Source organism: Hydractinia symbiolongicarpus, chromosome 12 (genome assembly GCF_029227915.1).
Source record: "Hydractinia symbiolongicarpus strain clone_291-10 chromosome 12, HSymV2.1, whole genome shotgun sequence".
NCBI lineage: Eukaryota > Metazoa > Cnidaria > Hydrozoa > Anthoathecata > Hydractiniidae > Hydractinia > Hydractinia symbiolongicarpus.
Genome location: NC_079886.1, coordinates 8,172,882 through 8,192,507, shown reverse-complemented (window position 1 = coordinate 8,192,507; position 19,626 = coordinate 8,172,882). Strand labels below are relative to the sequence as shown.

The 19,626-nt window shown below is 31.8% G+C and overlaps 2 protein-coding genes across 3 annotated transcripts in view; one reads left to right on the top strand and one right to left on the bottom strand.

The window, feature by feature from the left end:
* Positions 1-19,626, bottom strand: part of LOC130622604 (solute carrier family 23 member 2-like) — a 105,068-nt gene that overhangs the window by 76,881 nt on the left and 8,561 nt on the right. The window lies entirely within an intron of this gene.
* On the top strand, positions 14,161-18,101 carry LOC130622607 (retinal homeobox protein Rx1-like). The gene is made up of 3 exons (XM_057438089.1): positions 14,161-15,115; positions 17,142-17,299; positions 17,469-18,101. The coding sequence occupies exons 1-3, from the start codon at positions 14,956-14,958 to the stop codon at positions 17,793-17,795; spliced, it is 645 nt and encodes a 214-aa protein (XP_057294072.1). The 5' UTR covers positions 14,161-14,955; the 3' UTR covers positions 17,796-18,101.

Genomic DNA, 19,626 nt, shown 5'->3' with positions numbered 1-19,626 from the left:
AAATATCAAAGGCTGCTATAATTACTTTTCGTTAAAATCATTAATACACCTTTGTTAATTCTCTTGTTTTTGGTATTGAAAACTTAGCCATCTTTAAAATCCTAATTATCGTCAATAAATTGTTGTATTTTTAAAATTTTAACTGAAGCGTTACTGGTTTGGTGGAAGTATTGTCACTGTTGATGTTCTGGATCCGTTTCAAATAGTTTGAGAACTAATTAGAAATTCAACGTGGCATGTTGTTAAATTGCCCTATCATATTTTAAAAAAGACTTTCAAAAAACCAAAAAAATTTATTAAAGTAATTTGATTCGATCGATCTGTTTGATTTGATTTAGTATGGATTCAATACCTAAAGTTATGCTGACTTATCCGCATATTTCTTTTGTAAGGAGGATGGGGGGGGTTGAACTTAATCAATTTTAATGTATTGGAAATTATGGAAGCATTTCCTAATTTAGCTATAACACTCACGCTGATATTTCAACATTCAATAAAATCAGTTAAAATGTATTTTTAGGAAGTACGTTACATTTGCCATAATACCATCTTAAATCAGATATCCTGAGTTTAGTTTCTTTAATACAGATAGGATGTTGGATTTTATTAATCTTACTTAATACTTATGTAAGTTATTATATAAGAAAAACCACTTTTTTAATTCAAAGAAGTGAGTCAAATCGAGAAAGAAAGCAACTTTCCGTAGTCGTCAGAGTTTTTAGGTAATAAAGAATAAAAAACATAGGACATAGGACATAAGATATATTCTCATTCCAACAGTTTTAATAACCTGTATAAAATCCAAAACTGAATTTCATAAGCCCAGGTTTACACGCATGTACTTACGGTCAAGTACCTTTAGGGTATTTGACCGTAATTGATTAGTAGTTTTTTTTTATAAAATGGCAAATGTAACATAACTTCATAACAGTACAATTTAACTGGTTTTATTGAATGCTGAAATATCAGCGTGAGTTTTATAGCTAATTTGGGAAATGTCAAAGGCTACTGAGACTGTTGTTGCAATATGCTCAGATATGTATCACTAAACCTTAGAATTTCTCCTGAGTTAATAGTAAAGTCATAGTTGTAGCTACCTAACTTACTACATTCATCATAAAAAACGATCAAATCATCCTATTTTCATGTACCCAGCGGCTCCTTAATAGTAACAATCAGATTGTTGAATATATAAAAACAATAATAATGGTAAGGATATTTATACCAAGCTGATAAAAACCTTGTCTAACAAAACACCATAAATGCAGCCAGATATTTAGTTAAAATCATACGCATCAATATTGGGACAGATAGATTTTTTAAAAAAATTGTAAAACTTTACAATGCCGATGCCACCTTTTACCGAAGCTCAGATCCTTTTAGGGAAGAAGGGGGGTGGTTTTTAAACTTATACAAACGCTTGTAGCGTATTAGAGACTGATTGGCTTAATTCAGATTTATACGTGGCTAAAAATATTATCTACACATGTAAATATATATGTATATAACAAAAAAACTTAAAATTGGGGCTTCCAAAATTAGCACTGCAACATTATTTGGCCCACAAAAACATCTGTTATCATTATAACTTACTGTTGTATTTGCTGAAGGAAAGGGTTTCTAGGCGTTCAGGATTTCCTCTTCAAACTGGCGTCCCAAAATAGTGGGACTTCTAATTAGATCAAACAGACAGACGGAAGAAGGTTATTATTGCAGAATCTAACCAAGTCACGAGTAACTGTATGACCCCACGTTAAGAACAAGTAAATAGAAGTGCAAATAAACCTTAACGCACTTTTAGTGAAGGATACGGTGTGTCGGAAATACAATAAAGCACTTACAGCGATAGAGCCTTTCTCGTGTAATAGGTTTCTAAAACAAATAGATTTTCTTCAAATTTAACATAAATAATAACAGCAGCAAAAACTGTCGACCTTTTTTGATTTGGCTGAATAATCTCTCGTAAATCTTCAAAAACTGATCATGATTAACAGCTGGTTGAGCGGTTAGTACGGTTATACCATGTCACACAGCGTTGTTTCATGACTATTGTCCTTTTGAAAAAAAAATTTTTTTTAACTGTGGTTTATAAAAAAAGCAAGCAAGAGTCTGTCGTTATCCCGTCCAGCTAAAACAGTCGCTTAACAACTTAAAATTGCAGAATACAGTAGCACGTTATTATAAATTTGTGAGCAGAAAAAAAGGGCCCTAAATTAAATCGATAAACTTAGTAACTGGCTTACACTACAGCAAACGGTGTAGCCATCTATCTAAGCTAAATGGCTACATCTTAAATAATGAGTAATGTTTGAAAATTTTGTTGCAGCCAACTGTACTTGGCTATACTTTCAATTTTTAGCTGGATATAGCTAGGAAGCTACAATCCAAGTTGCAGTTTATTAAAAATCGGATTAGTAGACATGACACAAAAAGAAACAGTTATAATGGTTAGGATAAAAAGCACTTAAAACAAACCAAATAAAAATCTTAACAAAACAGCGTAAATATAGCTAGATAGCTAGCTAGATGGTACTCCTTACCACGATCTATATTTATAGCCAGTCTTAAAATTAGTGTTGATAATTATGGCTAAAAAACGTGATTAAATTCAAATATCGTTAAAATACAAGGAACAGAAAATAAAAAAAAACAAGAATAAAAATCAGATGTAACCGTCGACATTAAAATGGTCCTGCATCACTGCTGGTAAAAGTTCCCGTGACCTTGCCCGTCGTCAATAACAACAGCGTACAAGAACAGTTTAGACATGTTTGAATAAAATATATATCGTAGGCCCACGATTGGCTCGTTCACTCTCCCTGCGATACATTGACAATATTGAGAAAAAAACTAGCCCTTTTGTTTTTTAAAAATTTCCCATGCGTTGATTAAAATAATACCCCATTTTTCCGACTTTTCTCTGGTCATTATGGATTTGCAGCCGACAAAAAGACAAACAACGGGTATTACTAAGGAGACAAACCTACATGTTTGCTTGTCACGCTCTTTTTGGCATTAAATTTTATCTTGTGGTACAATTGTAGGCACCACAATCTTGTGCAACCGTAGTATGATAACTAAATTTTGCAGCCAATTTTAATACAGACACAATAGGGTATTAATCTAAATATATCTTTATCAATTGGTGTTATTCCTTTTCTTATTCGATTTTTATATTAATCACTCTGAACTTTTGGTTACATGTAATTGCGATTTTTTTCTCCTTGAACGCAGACGTAATAATGATTATCAATATTTCGCTGCAATTTCATCTAAAAAGCCACAAAATGTTGTTTTGGTAATCTTTCCTACACGCTGTTACTATTGTCAGGAAAGAAGATCGTCTTATAATGATTATTAAAAAATAATGTCGGACATTAAACTACCACAAAAAAGTAATAAAAATTGAATTCCAAAGCTGTCGTGTCATGCCACCAAAAATAAAAGTTTAAGGTCCAATATTACTACTACCAAATTAGGCCACAGGAAGTTTATTATTCCTGGGGATACAATCCTAATGGTGGGTGCATCCTTCTAGCCGACTGTGTCTTCCGTATATCTCTGTGTGTGTTGTGAAATTTAAATAACTTTTGAGTCAGGTAAACAACTCTATGAAATTCTGGTTAGGGAATTCTGAACTAAGAAATATTGAACCTCTGTTGTCAAAACACACTTAAAAACATCATAAGGACTATTCTATTATTATCGGGTGCCACTACTGTGGCTAAATGTTTTAAAATCATTTGCATAGGAATATTGGGGTTTAAAATTATATTTGGGGCGAGGTGATGGGATTTAAAGACGACAATGAATGCAAAGATCAAAATATTTTGTATAATGTTAATCATTCCTTTGACGTCAGTAGTTTGGTTCAAAGTTAACTTTTTTTTTAACTACGTTGCAGATAATTTAAGGTCATTATGAGCACCATAGGATTGAACTTTAACAAATAGCTTAGTACATTCTTAACGATTAGTAGTTAACCCGCAAAAAAAGTATCTCCGTGTTTAGCCGTCCGTAGAATATCATCCGTCTTAACAATGTGGATCAAAATATATCGCATTAGCTAATTGGTGTGTTCATGGCTCAATATTTTTCTGCTCCACAGACAGAGTACGGATATTAATGTGAGAGATACAAGATAATTTTTGGGCAAGATAGGCAATCCTTATTTTGAAATTAATCCATTTTATCAAGTTTTTACTTAACTTTGTTTCGGCAGGGCATAAGAAGGTTGAATTCTCTTTTTTTTTCTGTAAATGTTTGATTTGAGAAGAACTAAAGTCAAAAATAAAATCACTGAATTAGGAGCTACTGCAAAACTAACCAGTAGAATGGATTCTTGTGGAAGTTAAGAAATAAATAAAATAAAGAACACACGCAAGTATCATCAAATTAAATTTTCCTTTTTTAAATTTTTTTTTTTTTTTTTACAACTTGTGGTAAGTGTATTAACTGATAGGCTGACGGCAGTAAAGATCAGTTTCATGATGCACCATATTCTCCTGGATGTTTTGGGGGATTTTTAGTGTGAGCTAATTTCTTATACCACGGATTCGGTACCATTTGTGTCTTATGGCAAACAACTTCGTTTTATCAGATGAAACAATACCGAGAAATCAAGATGTAACATCAATAACAACAAATGGCAAAAATAGCGTACTTTATTTCCCAGATATCTTACATATAGTAATAAATCATTACCACTATCAACATGATATGACTGTACTTATCAAATATTTTTATTCCACGACTAACGCTAATTCCACGATTAAATTTTATACCAAAAACGTGTCCGCTAGAAAATAAATCAAATAGTAATTTCTCTAAACGAAAAACCTTTCTTGTTTTAATTCACAAGCAAAAGAAAATAGACAAGTCAAAATTCCAAAGAAGACAACTTGTGATTCTTTTTCTATTCTCGTCGGAAACAAATGCAACAAAAAAATCAGAAATACTATTCTATTACCCCTTAAATAAAATTAGCTACAAATTTTTTGATAAAAAGGGCAATGAAATTTGCGACAGTGTACTTTGTTAATTTAGTTTATTTTTTTTGTCATTGTACTTTTTGAAATTTCAAAGTTTCGGCAGTATAAAAAAGATTGTTAAAACAAGAAATTGTCAATGCACATTCTTATGTGTTTGTTTCGCTCAAAATTTTTGAATACAATCAAAAATGATCAACGCTTATGATATTCCAGTTTTTCGACTTGGTTTGTTCGCTTTCTCAAACTTTTTAGATGGATTAAGTAAAAGTATAAAATGGTTGGTTAATGTCTGTCAAGCAAGAGCTGAATGCTAACAGATCAAGCGGGAAATGCAATGTCGAGTTGGAAAACGGTATATTAAATAACAAGGTGACAAGAAGGAAAATCGACAAGAATTTAACATAAAAAAACCGTCTCCCACATACTGCCTAAACTTTTATCGTAGCTGCTTTAGGAGTTCAGAGTGGCGAATGTTAAGTGTGTTATAATAAAAATAATCTGTTGATTGTTATAAAACCAGTATTTTGTTTCTGCGCAAAATGGTAGCAAAGTAGCCAGACACACGAAATGCGGTGTATACAGACCGGGCGAACCCGTGGATTTGTCCACAGGCCACAGTAAAAATATCTGCAATAGTATAATAAAATAAAAACCCTTTTTTCAATTCTAAATTATCAAGTACCATCTGTAAATTTCTTCTCCGGAAACGGAACTTTTGATCTTGCTTAATTCACCGATTGTACTTCCTTGTGTTAACCAGACAGTCTCTAACGATCTTATGCATAATATTTATTTAATAAAATCACGCAAACTTGAAAATGATAGTTACTCAAATTTTTTATAGTAAACATATAGTCAGCTAAAATCAGTTATAATGTCAATATAAGAAAATATAAAAAGTAAAAATCTGGTATGTTGGGAATACTGGAATCAAGTACTATACAGTGGTACTTTAAATGCAGAAAGATTTGCAGTCAGAAAGTTTCGTTATTTTTGACTCTTCTCGCTAAAGTTTATATTTTGGAACATTCAATTCGCAATATTGCAGATAATTCTCGACTCGCAAAAGTGTTTTTTCTACCTCTTTTCCTTATTTTTAATCTGTCGCTTCAAAACGCGATAAACTTAATAAATGGCCCTTCTCCCTCCTGCCCCTTAAACCTCTGAATCATAATTAATTAAATATAATTCAATAGAATATACTGAAAGAGATGATCGACCTGGTTAATGTTTATGAAAACCTTAAAAACTAAAAAAAAAAAAAAATTAAAAATTTAAGTTTCTTTTCCCACAAAATTATTCTTCCGCGAAAGGTTTTTCACCGACAAAGTTCGTGCCCGAAAGAATATTTTCCCTTAAAGTCGGTTAAGAAAAAAGATAAAAAAGTGCTGTGCATCTGCAGTCACTGTTACGGCTTTTTGTAAACACATGATGCAAAACAAAGCAACACAAGAGATGTTGCACAACAAGTGTTGTAGAGATCTGGTAATGTATTATAATCCGTCAATAGAAATAAAGCTTAGGGCAGGTTTAGCCAACATTCTAAATAAACTAGCACCAAACAGCGACTGTTAAAATTTTCATATCTATACGTTGAAATGTCTCTCATTAGACAGACATGATCGAATTTTTGTATGTTTGGCCTTCAGTTGCTAAGTTCACTACAACCTTAGATTAACTTTTAAAATAGATTTTGACTCATGTAATAGGTCTAACAACTAAGGGATTTACTTTAAAACAAATTGCTATAGATACAAAAATGTTATCTGGCAGGAAATGAGCGGCATCAGTGGGTTGTGATTTTTTTTCTTTCTTCTTCTTTTTAAGTTTTGCGAAATGAAAGTAGTTTACAAATTCTTTTGGTAGGAAGCAATTATTCTTTTCATACTGATTTTCCATTAAAATTGACTAATTTTAAGTGCAGAGACTTTCATAATCTGGACCTTGGTTTACACCAATGGTCTTTTAAAATCGGAAGGATTGGACAGCGAAAAGCATTGTTTTATTTAAAAGCGTAATAAAACGAGAAAAGTTAATCTTGATAATCATTTTTATTGTAGCCGAAATTCGCCAAAATCCCCCCCCCCCCCTGCGAAAAGTTTCTGCCCTTAAATCAAGGAAAGAAAAGTCGAGTAATACAGTTTGGTTAGTAAAATGAGTTTTAATATCAGGGGAAAAACAAATGCCCTCTTTTTTGACGTTGACATTCCAATTACGCTAATATTTTCTGTAGATAGTAAACAATTCTTTAATGTCGGCAAATAAAGCAAAACTCAAAAAAAAATCTTTTTTCTTTCTAATGTGGGACGTCTAAAAGTCAGAACAAGTCGTTTACGAATTGTACACGTGATAGGAAATACTTAAATACCAAAAGCAAACAATGCGGTTATATTAAAATCTTAGGTCTTCAAAATTCGTCATCTTTAAATTACAAACTTTTTTGCCAAAACGATTTTCCCATCGCATGTACGTCAAGAGTCTATCCTGATAATATTCAAATTGATATTACCCCTATCAAGATGATTAGTTTAGGCAAACCGCATATTAAGTTTAAATCTCCTAATCATGCAAATATTGTACTAACCGGTCACTTATAGTTTTAGTGAAAACGTCAAAAATTAGCTGCGTAGTAAGCTCCAATCACAGAGACAAAAAAGAGAAAAAGTAGGCGGATTTTTTTATTTTTTGTGTGACTGCCAATTTCCGGAGGTTGAGTATACGAAACATTATTTCCTGCTGAAACATGACGGACGGACTAAAGGTGGAGAAACGACGTGTTCTATAACTCCCATTCATTTAATAGCCCAATTAGTTTCTCACTATACATGGATATTTATCGTAAAATAATCTCTTCCCTCTTATCATTTTAAAGGCATTTAACAGACCGCTCCATTTGTAACAATTTTTATTTCCTGGTATATAAAATATTCCAGACACAACTTAAAAGAACCTTAGAGAAATCTGAATAACAATTTAATGGTCTTTCAAAACGAAAGATACAAAGTTGCACAGATTTTATTCTTTGTTTTATTTTAAAGGTTATGTTATCATGTATCTATTTTGTTTATATCACATTATTTTGAAAGCCCCCTGCACTCTTCTGAGCAATTCAACATCTCTTGGTGAGAAGTCGTGAAAACACGAATAACACAATAATTACGAAAAAGGAAGTTCATGACCGATATTTTGATGTTTTATTTATGATACCTATACTTATCACTTACGCGTCACTACAACCCTGGACATATTTGTTAGATTTTGTTTCTTTGTTTTTTTATTTACCTAATGACCAAAGACCACCTAACCAATACTCTGCAGTTAGTAGGATGCAAAAGTTGAACTCTGACTGAAACGTCAGGCAACCATCGTTAAAAAAGCTCCAGCCGCACTTTTCTAATACCCACACTAGCGCAATTCACGCGATGATCTAAGAAATTTTGACAAATTACAAAACCGAAATGTACAGACGTCCCCTAAAGTTAACAACAGTGAAGATTTTGGATCTAACCAAATAACCCAAGATCTTAATTCAAGTTAAAAGTACGAGTGCCTTACAAATAAACGGTGTATTAAATTGTTTATGGGGACAATCTTTAACATTGATTCATTTTTTCTACTATATTATGTCCGCACTGGTTTTCTATAACCTAGCGAGCCATCAGATAAACATTGTAATAATCGCAAGTATCAATGATATTAAAGAATCAATCACTCAATCAGTAATCAAGATGTTTAAGCCGATTCAATTAAGTTTTAATTTCTGCTTTAAAAAGTTTTTTAGGGATAACTTTTACAGTGGAAATTTTTTACATGTTATCATCTGTTCTATAGAAGTCAAGTGGGTTTACATACAAACGAAAAAGCATTTAAATATACATTCTATGTTTCAGGTTTTTTTTTTGCAATATAAGACATCATGGCATAAATTTAAGCCACTGAGATAATAACTTCTAAATGTGCTTGTAATATTTCTATTGATAGATCTGCACTCATTGAATTTTTCACCGCAAAAATTATAGAACCGTAATGCTGTTTTTTTAAAATAATACGCTTATTACACAAAAGAGATATTGTCTAAGTTCAATGGTGTATTTCCTTGACTAGGAAGTCTTTTAAAACCTTAATTTAAGACTGGTATCTCTAAAGAGATCTTTCTACTCATGCTTTATCATTATTTTTATGTTTGATTTTTTTATGCTTAGGAAACATAACCGTTAAATTTGTAAAATTTGTAAAAAAAAATTATTAGCTATAATTTTTAGAGGAGGAGAATGGTATGTATAAGTTTTCGGAATAATCATAACATGACGTTTCTATGTTTACCGCAAATGACTGAAAAGATTGGAGATAACGAAAAATAAAACTAGCTGATACACTTAAAAGTTTAGAAAACCTAGACTCTGTCTTTTGGCGTTATGAATTGATTACATTGTCAGTAATCAGATACTATCTCAAAAAAACCATAAAGGTCTCTTGCAAATCAGCAGTAGTTAGGTATTTACGTTAATAGATAGTAGGTACGACCCCCTTTAACCTCAAATGCTGGTTTAATGAAAGCATTTGTTAACAGGTGTCAGGAAAAGACCACATATAAAACAGGCACTGCCCTATTCTGTTGTCGGATTCTTAAGTTGCCATTGCAAAAACAATTGGTTGCTATCCAATATAGAATGGAATGTAATTTTGTTCATTAATATAATGTATGAACGTTTTTAGCAAATCCTAAAACTTGCAAAGATATGTAATTAAAATGTTATTAAACAATAAGAAAGCATGTTGGAAGAAAATTCTTTTTTGTCAAAACAGGTTTATAATGAAAAAACATAACTCCTGAAATGATTGAAGAGACCTTAAATTGACACTAATTGCCGGTAGATAAAATTATCTGCTTATTTGTTGACAAACACATCATTAATTATAGTATCAAATAATAATTAAAGAATCAATTCATTATCTTTTTCTAGTGAGACCACATTATGCACGAGATACAAAATCAGTCACGTGTTAGCAAGAACTATTTATGCAAACTAAGTTCTTGTAACATTTTATTTGCTGGACTGTTTCTAGTTTGGTTATTTTATATGACTTCGATTTTTAATGAACTTGACTAACGTAGCTATAAAATGTAGGATAAACTATATTATTACCAAACGAGTTCAAACGTTGCATGCTGGCTGGATTCCTTATTTTAAAATTTCTATTTAATTTTAACGATTTCGACAGAAAGCATACTCATAGGGCAATTCGACAAGAACCATATTTTTTAATGCTTTTAGGTTTTGTAGCAATTAATCAGTAACTCTGAGTTCATTAGCTCCATGTATAAGATAAATAACAACTAATAAACGGTTAAGATTGCGATTAAAGTACTCTATGGGGTTAGGATTAAAATTAAGGCGTCGTTGATGACAATAAGTGTTCTCTTTAAAAACTTCCTTGTTTAACATAAAATTCTGTTACTCGTGACACTATTTTGGCTTTAAATCAAATACAACAAAGATATTTAATTTCAAACAGTCACTGACACAGGCGGCAACTTGTCTACCATAGATCCGGCTTGATTTCTCCCATTTTTTTTTTTTTTTTTTAACGTCAAACTTTATAGAAGAATTAATTAAGGTAATGAAAAAATACTTGAAGTTGCTTGGAAAAGTTAAGCATATTTAGTTGTTACAGAGAACTGAAATACTTTTAAAATAAGTCTTTGTTGAAATTGTATATGAGCCTTCGCAGGAAAATAAACTTAGATTTACTGCATATCATCCAAATACTTGGTACACATTCAAAAGTGTTAAACAGTACTTATTTTTCAGTACTGTGAAGCTGGAAAAATCTGAAACTATTTCTGTTGAACGCTTATTTGGGAAAATGTGACTACATTGCCTCTTACGTGTCAATATAAGTTATGAAGTATGTCAGTATAGTTGTAACAAAATCTTCCAAGAACCTTTTTTTTTCTTAGATATACCCTCCTTTGAGAATTATTATCTTTTGCTGTCTCGAAAATAATTTTAATGATCAGTTACAAAAATGATTGTAAATTTAAAAGCAAAGAAAATATATATATTGTGGTTGAATAAATTTAAAATCTGTCTGAAATAATCAAAAAGACCTCCCAGCAAAAATAAGAGTAGTTTGCTTCAGCGTGCGGAAAATATAATTTTAGACACACAAAAGAACTAATATATAAAGAACTAATATCTTAATGAGCGTAAAATTAACTCCCATGGTGTTTTTTTTAATCAAAGAAGCATTGTTCTTTACAAAATTTAAAATAATAGAATAGAATAACTCATTCTCGCACTTTATTGCCGTGTAATGCAACATTTGCAGATGAGTGTATCAGTTTGCAGCAATTTCTTTCGTGCGTCATTTTCTAACCTTCCGTCCTTCCTGGCTCACTGAACGTGTATTTAACAAAGATACATTTCCGTGCTTTTTTTTACGAGTCTAGTAAATCTATTTGCCTATTTTTGCGTAGAATTAATCAGGAAGAAGAAATAGCACAGCAAACAGGAAATCCAATGACAATACAGTTAATATGATTAATCTTTTTTTGCAGGGAAGAGCTATAGTTCAATTTAACTTCAATAGTCTGTTTTTTTTGTCTTAAGTGGAGTCTTAAAACATAAGGTGTATGAAGGTGTTTATTTCATTAAAAATTCGTAAAACTGGAAATCTTTTTGCTTTTTTATTGCTAGATTTTTGCATTTTCTTTATCATACCCTACTCTCTAGCTAAATGTTAACGTCTTTCCTTATATTACACATAAAATAATGCCGATTGAACAAAGGTTAATCTAAAAGAGTTGGTCAAAAATTAAAAAGAAAAAAATATGCATCTATATTCGCGTAACTATTTTAAAACATTGCCAAATAAACTTCGTGTTTAATTTAACAGATAATAATGAGTGGTTTAATTTGAAATAACCAGACGTTATAAAAAAGGATAGCTATGATTTACTCTTAACAAGGAAATTCCCTGGCAACGATAACGGTCTACTTCGGCGTTTTATTTGTGTAGTTATTTTTCTGATATAGCAGATTGCAAAAAAGCTTCTATGTGTCTGTAATTTTGGTTGGCTATTTAGTTACAGCCACAGCACAACAACCGGCTTTCTTTGTTCATCTTTGTGACTGATTACGCCACAATTTGTCTTCAAAGCATGCTTAGCTAGCTTCGACTTGCAATTAATTGCCTTATTAACTGCATTCTTGGGAATTTATTTTATATGTTGATGTTCATACAAAAAATATGAAGCTTTCAAAAATATAGGACTACTTTGCATTTTTCTCACGTCTAGATTCGTTAACGAGCGTTTTCTGATTTTTCTGTTCACTATTTGTTTATGACAAATGACATTTACCATCATGTGGCAATTAATTTACAACATGTCAAAGACGTTAAAAGGGAAAAACAATTCTTTTTTAATGAATGACCCAAACCTATATCTTCCTAGTTAATCATATTAGACTTTTGAGAAGAAAGAACAATTCTCAAAGGCATAGTATTTAGTAACTGAATCATTGTCTTCCGTAGACAATATTATATAGAAGATAGGCTCGGTGTCATATCAGTTATCTCAATATTATGGTCTCCTTAGATGAGTCAAAAGCAAGAACGGTGAAATTTTTAATAATAATAGTAAACTTAATCGACGAAAATGCGTCACTCACACATTTTTGCTTCATCATTCAAAAGAAAAACTATACTCGTGCTTAGATGATTTTTGCGTCAACCAGTTTATGTGGTTAAGATGTGAAATCGCGAATATCCTTTAAAATATCAAAGGCCTTATTTTCTTTGGGAAACTCGTTGATAATGATCTTTCTTATCATAGATGGAACAAACCGAAAAAAAATTTTTCCGAACATGTTTTTTTCTTTCTCTGACTATTCTAAAAATAGTCTAAAGGACCTCTCAATTATTGATTCAATGTACAACGCGATTGGAAGCCCGTGTAGACAGTATCTTTTAATGAGTTTTTAATAGCAGAAGATAACATACCTTTTTTGTTTTTGGTGGTTAGAATGGAAGTTTGTCCTATTATCCACCCACGCAATGACGCAAATGCTCAAAATCACATCCGAATGATAAATTCGTTACCATGTTTCTGTACTTAAATTACATCGTTCTCTATGTGGTTTAAGAAGAATAGGAAGGAAGTGGATAGGTTGAGAAGTTATCACATACGTTTATAGTGCTAGGTTTGTATGGACAAAAAAGGTTGTGTCATTAACTTCCTTCTGCTTAGGAAGCCCCTTAAGATAATTTTTGGCGATGTAAGGATAGGAACAAGGAAGAAGCTTGCACTTAGGGGTGCAAACAGAAAATTTGGTTCCCTTTAATTTTTTTTAAGCGTATGTTATCTTATTTGACCTCCCAGAATTCGAGGTGCGAAGAAATATAAAAACTGCCGATGGTTTATCCCAAATAAATGTCTGAGGTTACCTACAATGCATGGAGCTCTATTCTGATTTGGCAATAGCTATCAATTTTTGATTAATTGGGTCGCATTTATGCCAGTATGTCGGTAATTACAAGATCACCTTTAAACTTGACTGAAAAGTTTGTTTTATGTATGCGTGAGGTAACATATTTTTGTTTCTCATGCGTATTGAATAAATTTAAAATACTTAGAAAAGTCAAAGAATATGTAATAACGGCTCCATTTTTTACACTCCATTCCGTATTATATAAAACCCTTAAATGCTTATACATCTGTAAATATATACTTTTATTAGCTTTTTTTTACTTATTCTTTTCTAATTTCCTATTTAACTAGTTTAGTTATGCAGCAGGAAATTTATAGTAATTGACTGCAATGGAAATACAAAAGGCTAATGACATAGTTTCCATAACACAAAGGGAGTCTCGTTAAGTTGGAGGAACGATCAAAATAAACGAGGCAGAATTAATTGCTTCGTACCTTCACCATGTTGTTCTTTATACAGCATCTCCTGTACAATTAATCTAGCAACGGTGATTTATTGGTTGGTAGAAGTATTTTTATGGCTATCAACCTGACGTCATTCAAATGTTTCCGACAAAACATGTTTTTTGAAGCTTGTGCTTACCGTTTGATGATCATTTTTGATGCAAAAAATTTACTGTACTATTTTAAACTGAGAAATTTTAAACTTTGTACTAACAGAGTCAAATTGAACTCTGTAACAGTTAGTCGAACTCCCAGCCCACTTAATTTGCTAGAAGATTCGAAAGAGAAACCAATTACCAACTTAACCTTTTTTGGCAAGGGAAATTGACGCGTTGGCTGAGCGTTTTACAGACACATGCACAATTCACCAAAAATTAACAACTGCGTAGTGTTGTGCCTGACCGCAAACGTACCACATCTGATCGCAGCGAAATTGTAACATCTTTGAAAAATTAAAAATTGTCCATGTCATTATGTGATGTTGAAGAGATGTCCTTCTTAGACAATGACAATTTCTTGAATTGTATGAGTAAAATCTTATATTAAAATATATGATTGTATAGGAAGCCTGTTCGTATGTTCGAATCCCCGCAAAAACGGCAGGAAGTCTATTAAAGTATTATAAACAATAATTGACATTGACACGAAACAAAATAGTAGTAGAAAATAATTGAAAACAATTGAGTATAAGAACAAAAAGGAGTGGCAATTAAACACACAGATAATTAAAAAAACCCCGGAGGATGAGTTAAATAAGTTTTTATATCTAAGAACGTTGAGGAAAACCATTAATTAATTGCTTTTTTAATTTAATTGCCTTTAGTCGTTAGCAAGAATCGTTATAAATTAGTAATCTTTTGCTACTTGAAATTACTTGAGAAGGAAATCACAACAGAGATACATCTCAAGAGCCTTTAATAAGCTTTTATAAATAAATTAATACGTTAAGTCAAACGTACAGTAAATTAGTTAACATATAGACTTAACAAGATTATCTCAACATATCTTATCACATCAATTTAAAAGATGAGACAAATGGAGATCCAGATTGCACAAGATCGATCATTTGCAAAGAGAACCAGTCCATTCTTCGTTAAAGACATTCTTGGATTGAGCGATGAATCTGAAACAGAGAGTAGCGATGAAATGAACAGGGAAAGCGGCAACGAAGAAATGAACGAATATGGTAAGGACAACTTTTTCTCTTTTATTTCTGTTTTAACTTACTAACAGAAATGAAAGATAAATAAAATTTTATATTTGCAGCTTTGTAATGTTATTCCTGACAACTCACTTTGCCAAAAATGTGATTCCTAAAACTTTTTAAAGAAACCCCGCGGTAAACGACAATTTTGCAGAATGCATTTTCTCATTTTTCTCATCAATTTCTTGTTTACTCCAGATAACACATAAACAAAATAATTAAGTATATGAGTTGTCCAAGGATTATTTTATTTTTCGGATGCTGACTGGCGGATTAAAGTGATGATGCAGTTTTTAAGCATCATTTAAAATAATTACTAATAAGTCATCATTCGGTTTATAGCTATTCCAAACATCAAAATAAGTCAGCAATGATAAAGTAGGAGAAAACTTATAGTTAACCGTTAATTCCCTTTTTTTAAAAAATTGAGCCGTGAAGTGCAATTTGTTGAATTATTTTTTGAATACCGTTTAGGCAAATAACGCATTTCTCGTCATCTCCGATTTCCTAGTCATTAAAAAAGTCGCTGAAACAATAAAAAGGAAAATGAAGTTATTTTTTGCGGAAATTAACAATTTTTCTGCGTGTCAGTTATATGAACAACACTAATAAGCAATTGCTAACCTATGACAACTTAGAATAAATTTAGCACAAAGAAAAATAGGGCGTTTTTGTTATTGTCAGATTTTTTGTTAAATGCAGTATATAACAGTTTCAAGGGATATTTGAGTACGGGGTGCATATTCGCATAAAAATATTAACATGGTTATAAGCACTACTCCGTATTGTTATTTCATGCAAGAAACACGTATTCCTTTTGTCAGAACAAATTTCCTGCTAATAAACTTTTAACTATGCACATGGGGGTGTTCAGGTAATGATTAATAGACCAGAAGGAATCAATCTATTTGTTATTTCTTGTCCTTGTGTCTAAAAGGCGTCAGCGACGTCACAAAAAGCATATTTAGAAATTTAATTACTTTATGCAAAGGAAAGAAGGACGGGAAATGTTTATTTTGTGACAGTGGATAACATACCCAGGTGGGCGGAGAAATAAAAAGATGGCAAGAGGCAAAGACATAAATCATGGTTGTACCTGTCAATCTGTTTGACGTCATTTTGTTACTACGCTCATTAATTATAATGATGTTCTATTAAAAGAAATACAATTTCTATGCGACCTTTTTTAACAAATATGTGTCCCCTCTTCTAAGGTAGTAATAAGTAATTTAAAAGATGCATTTGTATAATTAGCGGCGTGCAGATTTGACCATTATTTAATTTGACTAACCAATACACCGTGGCGAGTGGTTCTTGATTTAATGTGACACAATCACCGACTTTGCTCTAATACGGTTATGGCATCTCAATGTGAAACAAATTTAAACAAAACCATTTCATAAAAAGGTTTAACAGTAAATGATCAATTGTTTTTTATAATCTATTAAAGCTGACTCATCAGTCCGACATTAGGCATATCAAAAACGTTATAATACATACTTTTTAACCGCGGCTTCCTAGCTGAGCCATGACGTCTTAGATGATAGTTCTTAATAAGCAATCGACTTTTTACAAAGGCTTTTCTAATGACACCGAATATGTTTATAGGTTTTATCTCACCGATAATTTAAAGTTAATAATAATTTAGCAAAAAGAAATATTACGGCTCCAGCTATGTTGTTATCACCGAATAAAAATTGATTTCCGTTTAAACATAAGTGATCCAATTGAACGGCATTTACAGCAGAATTAACCAAACAAAATTACTAACAATTAACGGTATCACTTTGTGCAATTTAATCTGCAACCGACTAAATAAATTTTACCTTGTCGGAATCTACAAACGGCAGGACTTTGGATAATTTTTAGCAATTAAAGTAAAAAAAAATTTATTTGCCAAAAAGTTGCGGCAGATAAAACTTTTAGGTAGCTACTAAAACTAGCAGCTACTTTACTATACTTTGCGTTTTTGCTGTATTACTAACCTTATTATTGGTTTGAATTATAGTTGACGACCTCAACAACAATGGCAAGAAAACGAGACAATGCTTCACATCTAAACAAGTGGAAGAATTAGAAAGGTTATTCAATGAAACTAACTACCCAGATGCGTACACAAGGCAAATGTTGGCAAAGAAAATGAAAGTATCTGAAACAAGAATACAGGTACGTGGTCAATATAATCTATTTTAATTGCCACCCATATCTATACAATTTAATATGTGGTTTGTGTGTCCACGTAGTAACTGTTTTTCTAACGCGCTGATTTTGTGAACTTTGGCATGTTCTTACTTGTCTAAGTCAATCAAATAATTTTTCGTCTGTATTACTTTAGATTTGGTGTCAAAACCGAAGAGCGAAAATCCGGCGACAAAGAAAGCAAAGAAAACCAATCCTTTCAGGAATATCTGGGCCTCATGGAATATACTATCCCAGTTCCAGCCCGTGGTTACAGCCACACTTTACATCTTTGCTGCCATTTCCTGTTTTGCCACTACATAGATCGTCCCTTTCCTCTCCTATACGTGAAATGTCACCGGAAAAAAGTAGAATATATTACAGGACTGATTTTAACAGAGACGATTTAACGATTTCTGATTACACTCGCTCAAAACAAGAACTCCAAGAGTTACATGGCAGATTGAGAAGTTACACAAGGTGAAGATAGGGAACGTTCCATAAATGTTTTCTCCTGAAGTAAATCGTCGAATGGGCGTCTCGTTAGTAAAACGACACTGTTAGACATGTCATGAACAATGTTAACTTGACAAGTCAACCTTCAAGTATTTGTTACGAAGAATTTATTTATTTATTTGAAATTATGGTAGCCACTGTGCGAAGTGCGAAGTATTTAAATGACTCTTTGAAAGTTTTGTGATAATAAAAATTTATTTAACATGATTGTAATTAAAATTGTAAATATTGTAGTAAAAATATATTTGATGAAAAGATAGTTCAAACAATTTGTTTTGTTTTTATATTCAATCAAGCTACACGCTTTTACAAAGTCTTGGCTGAGACTAAATGTTGCGTGAGTTCCTATATGCTAAACATTTGTTACTTTTCACCTGTTTAATAACTACTTACAAAGAACAAATTCATGTGTTTATTCATTAGGCTGGTGTGCCAATCAAAGTCGAACACCGTTATATTAATCATAATCTTTGTTGCATGAAACTTACATGAATTTTTGAACAAAGAAAGTCTAGCTAAAACTGTTTTTAGCTACAATCCCTGCCGTTTTTCCATCTTTTCCCACCCTTTTTATGTACTAAATTTAGGCTGGTCGTTGCATCGCATTATAGAAGCCACGTGTTACTTATAAACAAAATGTGTAACTAATTAAATTAAAAATGTTGCTGAGGTCATATAATAATGTGATATTTACCACTACATGAGTAAGATTAAAAAGGAATTTTAATGTTTCTTTATAATAAACATGCTGTTTACTATCATGCGACCACACAAACATAAATTTAACGATGCCACAAGGAAGCCACATAACAACAAAATTATTGTAAAGAAACTCAACTTTAATGTATGATAAAAAACACGTTAAGTTCTTATCACTCTACTTTCGTCTGATAGGCACGCTAATGAGTAATTGAAATGAGTAAAAAATTAAAGTTGTCCAGAAAGCAATAGTTTGGTAATGGCTTTATATTTAACGACGCTAAATGTCCGTCGCTTAAAGGAACACAGCTGTAGGTGTGAAAATAAATAAATACACGTAAAATTTTATTTTTTATTTTATAGTACTGTCATCTATATATTTGCAACCAGGTCTTCTTTTCAGAAACTGATATTGAACAAGTGTTTTGTACATTGTCACTGTTCTATTGGTTGACCATTTGACATAATACTGGTAACAGACCGCAACTTTTAAACACTGTAGATGATTCATTGTGATGTTCTTTATTTTTTTACATCAATGTCTACAATGATAAATTTTGCTGTCTTGGTTTGTGTAAAAAAAGACAGAAAACTAGCACAAAGGTGTTACCAATTGCTAAATTATTTCAGGAAGAGTCAGTTATAATAGGAAACAGGCATTTGTTTTATAAATGTTGTTATCTTGAACTGTAAATAAAACTACGACCATATAGGATAAAAAAAACTATTTAAAACAAGATCAGTTATCAAACACGGGGTTTTTTCTGGACTACAATTACACATACTTTTCGTTGTTAAGAATCATGGTCAGATAGTGCATTAAACAAGGTGCAATTGTGGTTAAATTTTGCTGTCTATTAACATAAAATTGATTAGGTGTTTGGCTAAGTCATGGCAATTAAGCATGTAATGCGACCCACTAATAACAAATCGTAATTAATACCAAGTGCGATGAATCATAGTTTCCTTCCAAAATTACAAAACCATTTACCCTGATATCTTAACATAGAAAATATAATATTGTATAAATGGATTGGAGAATTAGGTATCTAGAAGAGACGTTGTTAAAAAACCCGAATTTAAATAGCAACAGGTACTCT

Excerpts from the sequence above, each read along its gene's own strand:
- LOC130622607 (XM_057438089.1), top strand. The coding sequence starts at position 14,956 with ATGAGACAAATGGAGATCCAGATTGCACAAGATCGATCATTTGCAAAG. Across the intron at positions 15,116-17,141 it reads CGAAGAAATGAACGAATATG|TTGACGACCTCAACAACAAT; the intron begins GTAAGGACAACT and ends TTTGAATTATAG. Across the intron at positions 17,300-17,468 it reads TATCTGAAACAAGAATACAG|ATTTGGTGTCAAAACCGAAG; the intron begins GTACGTGGTCAA and ends GTATTACTTTAG.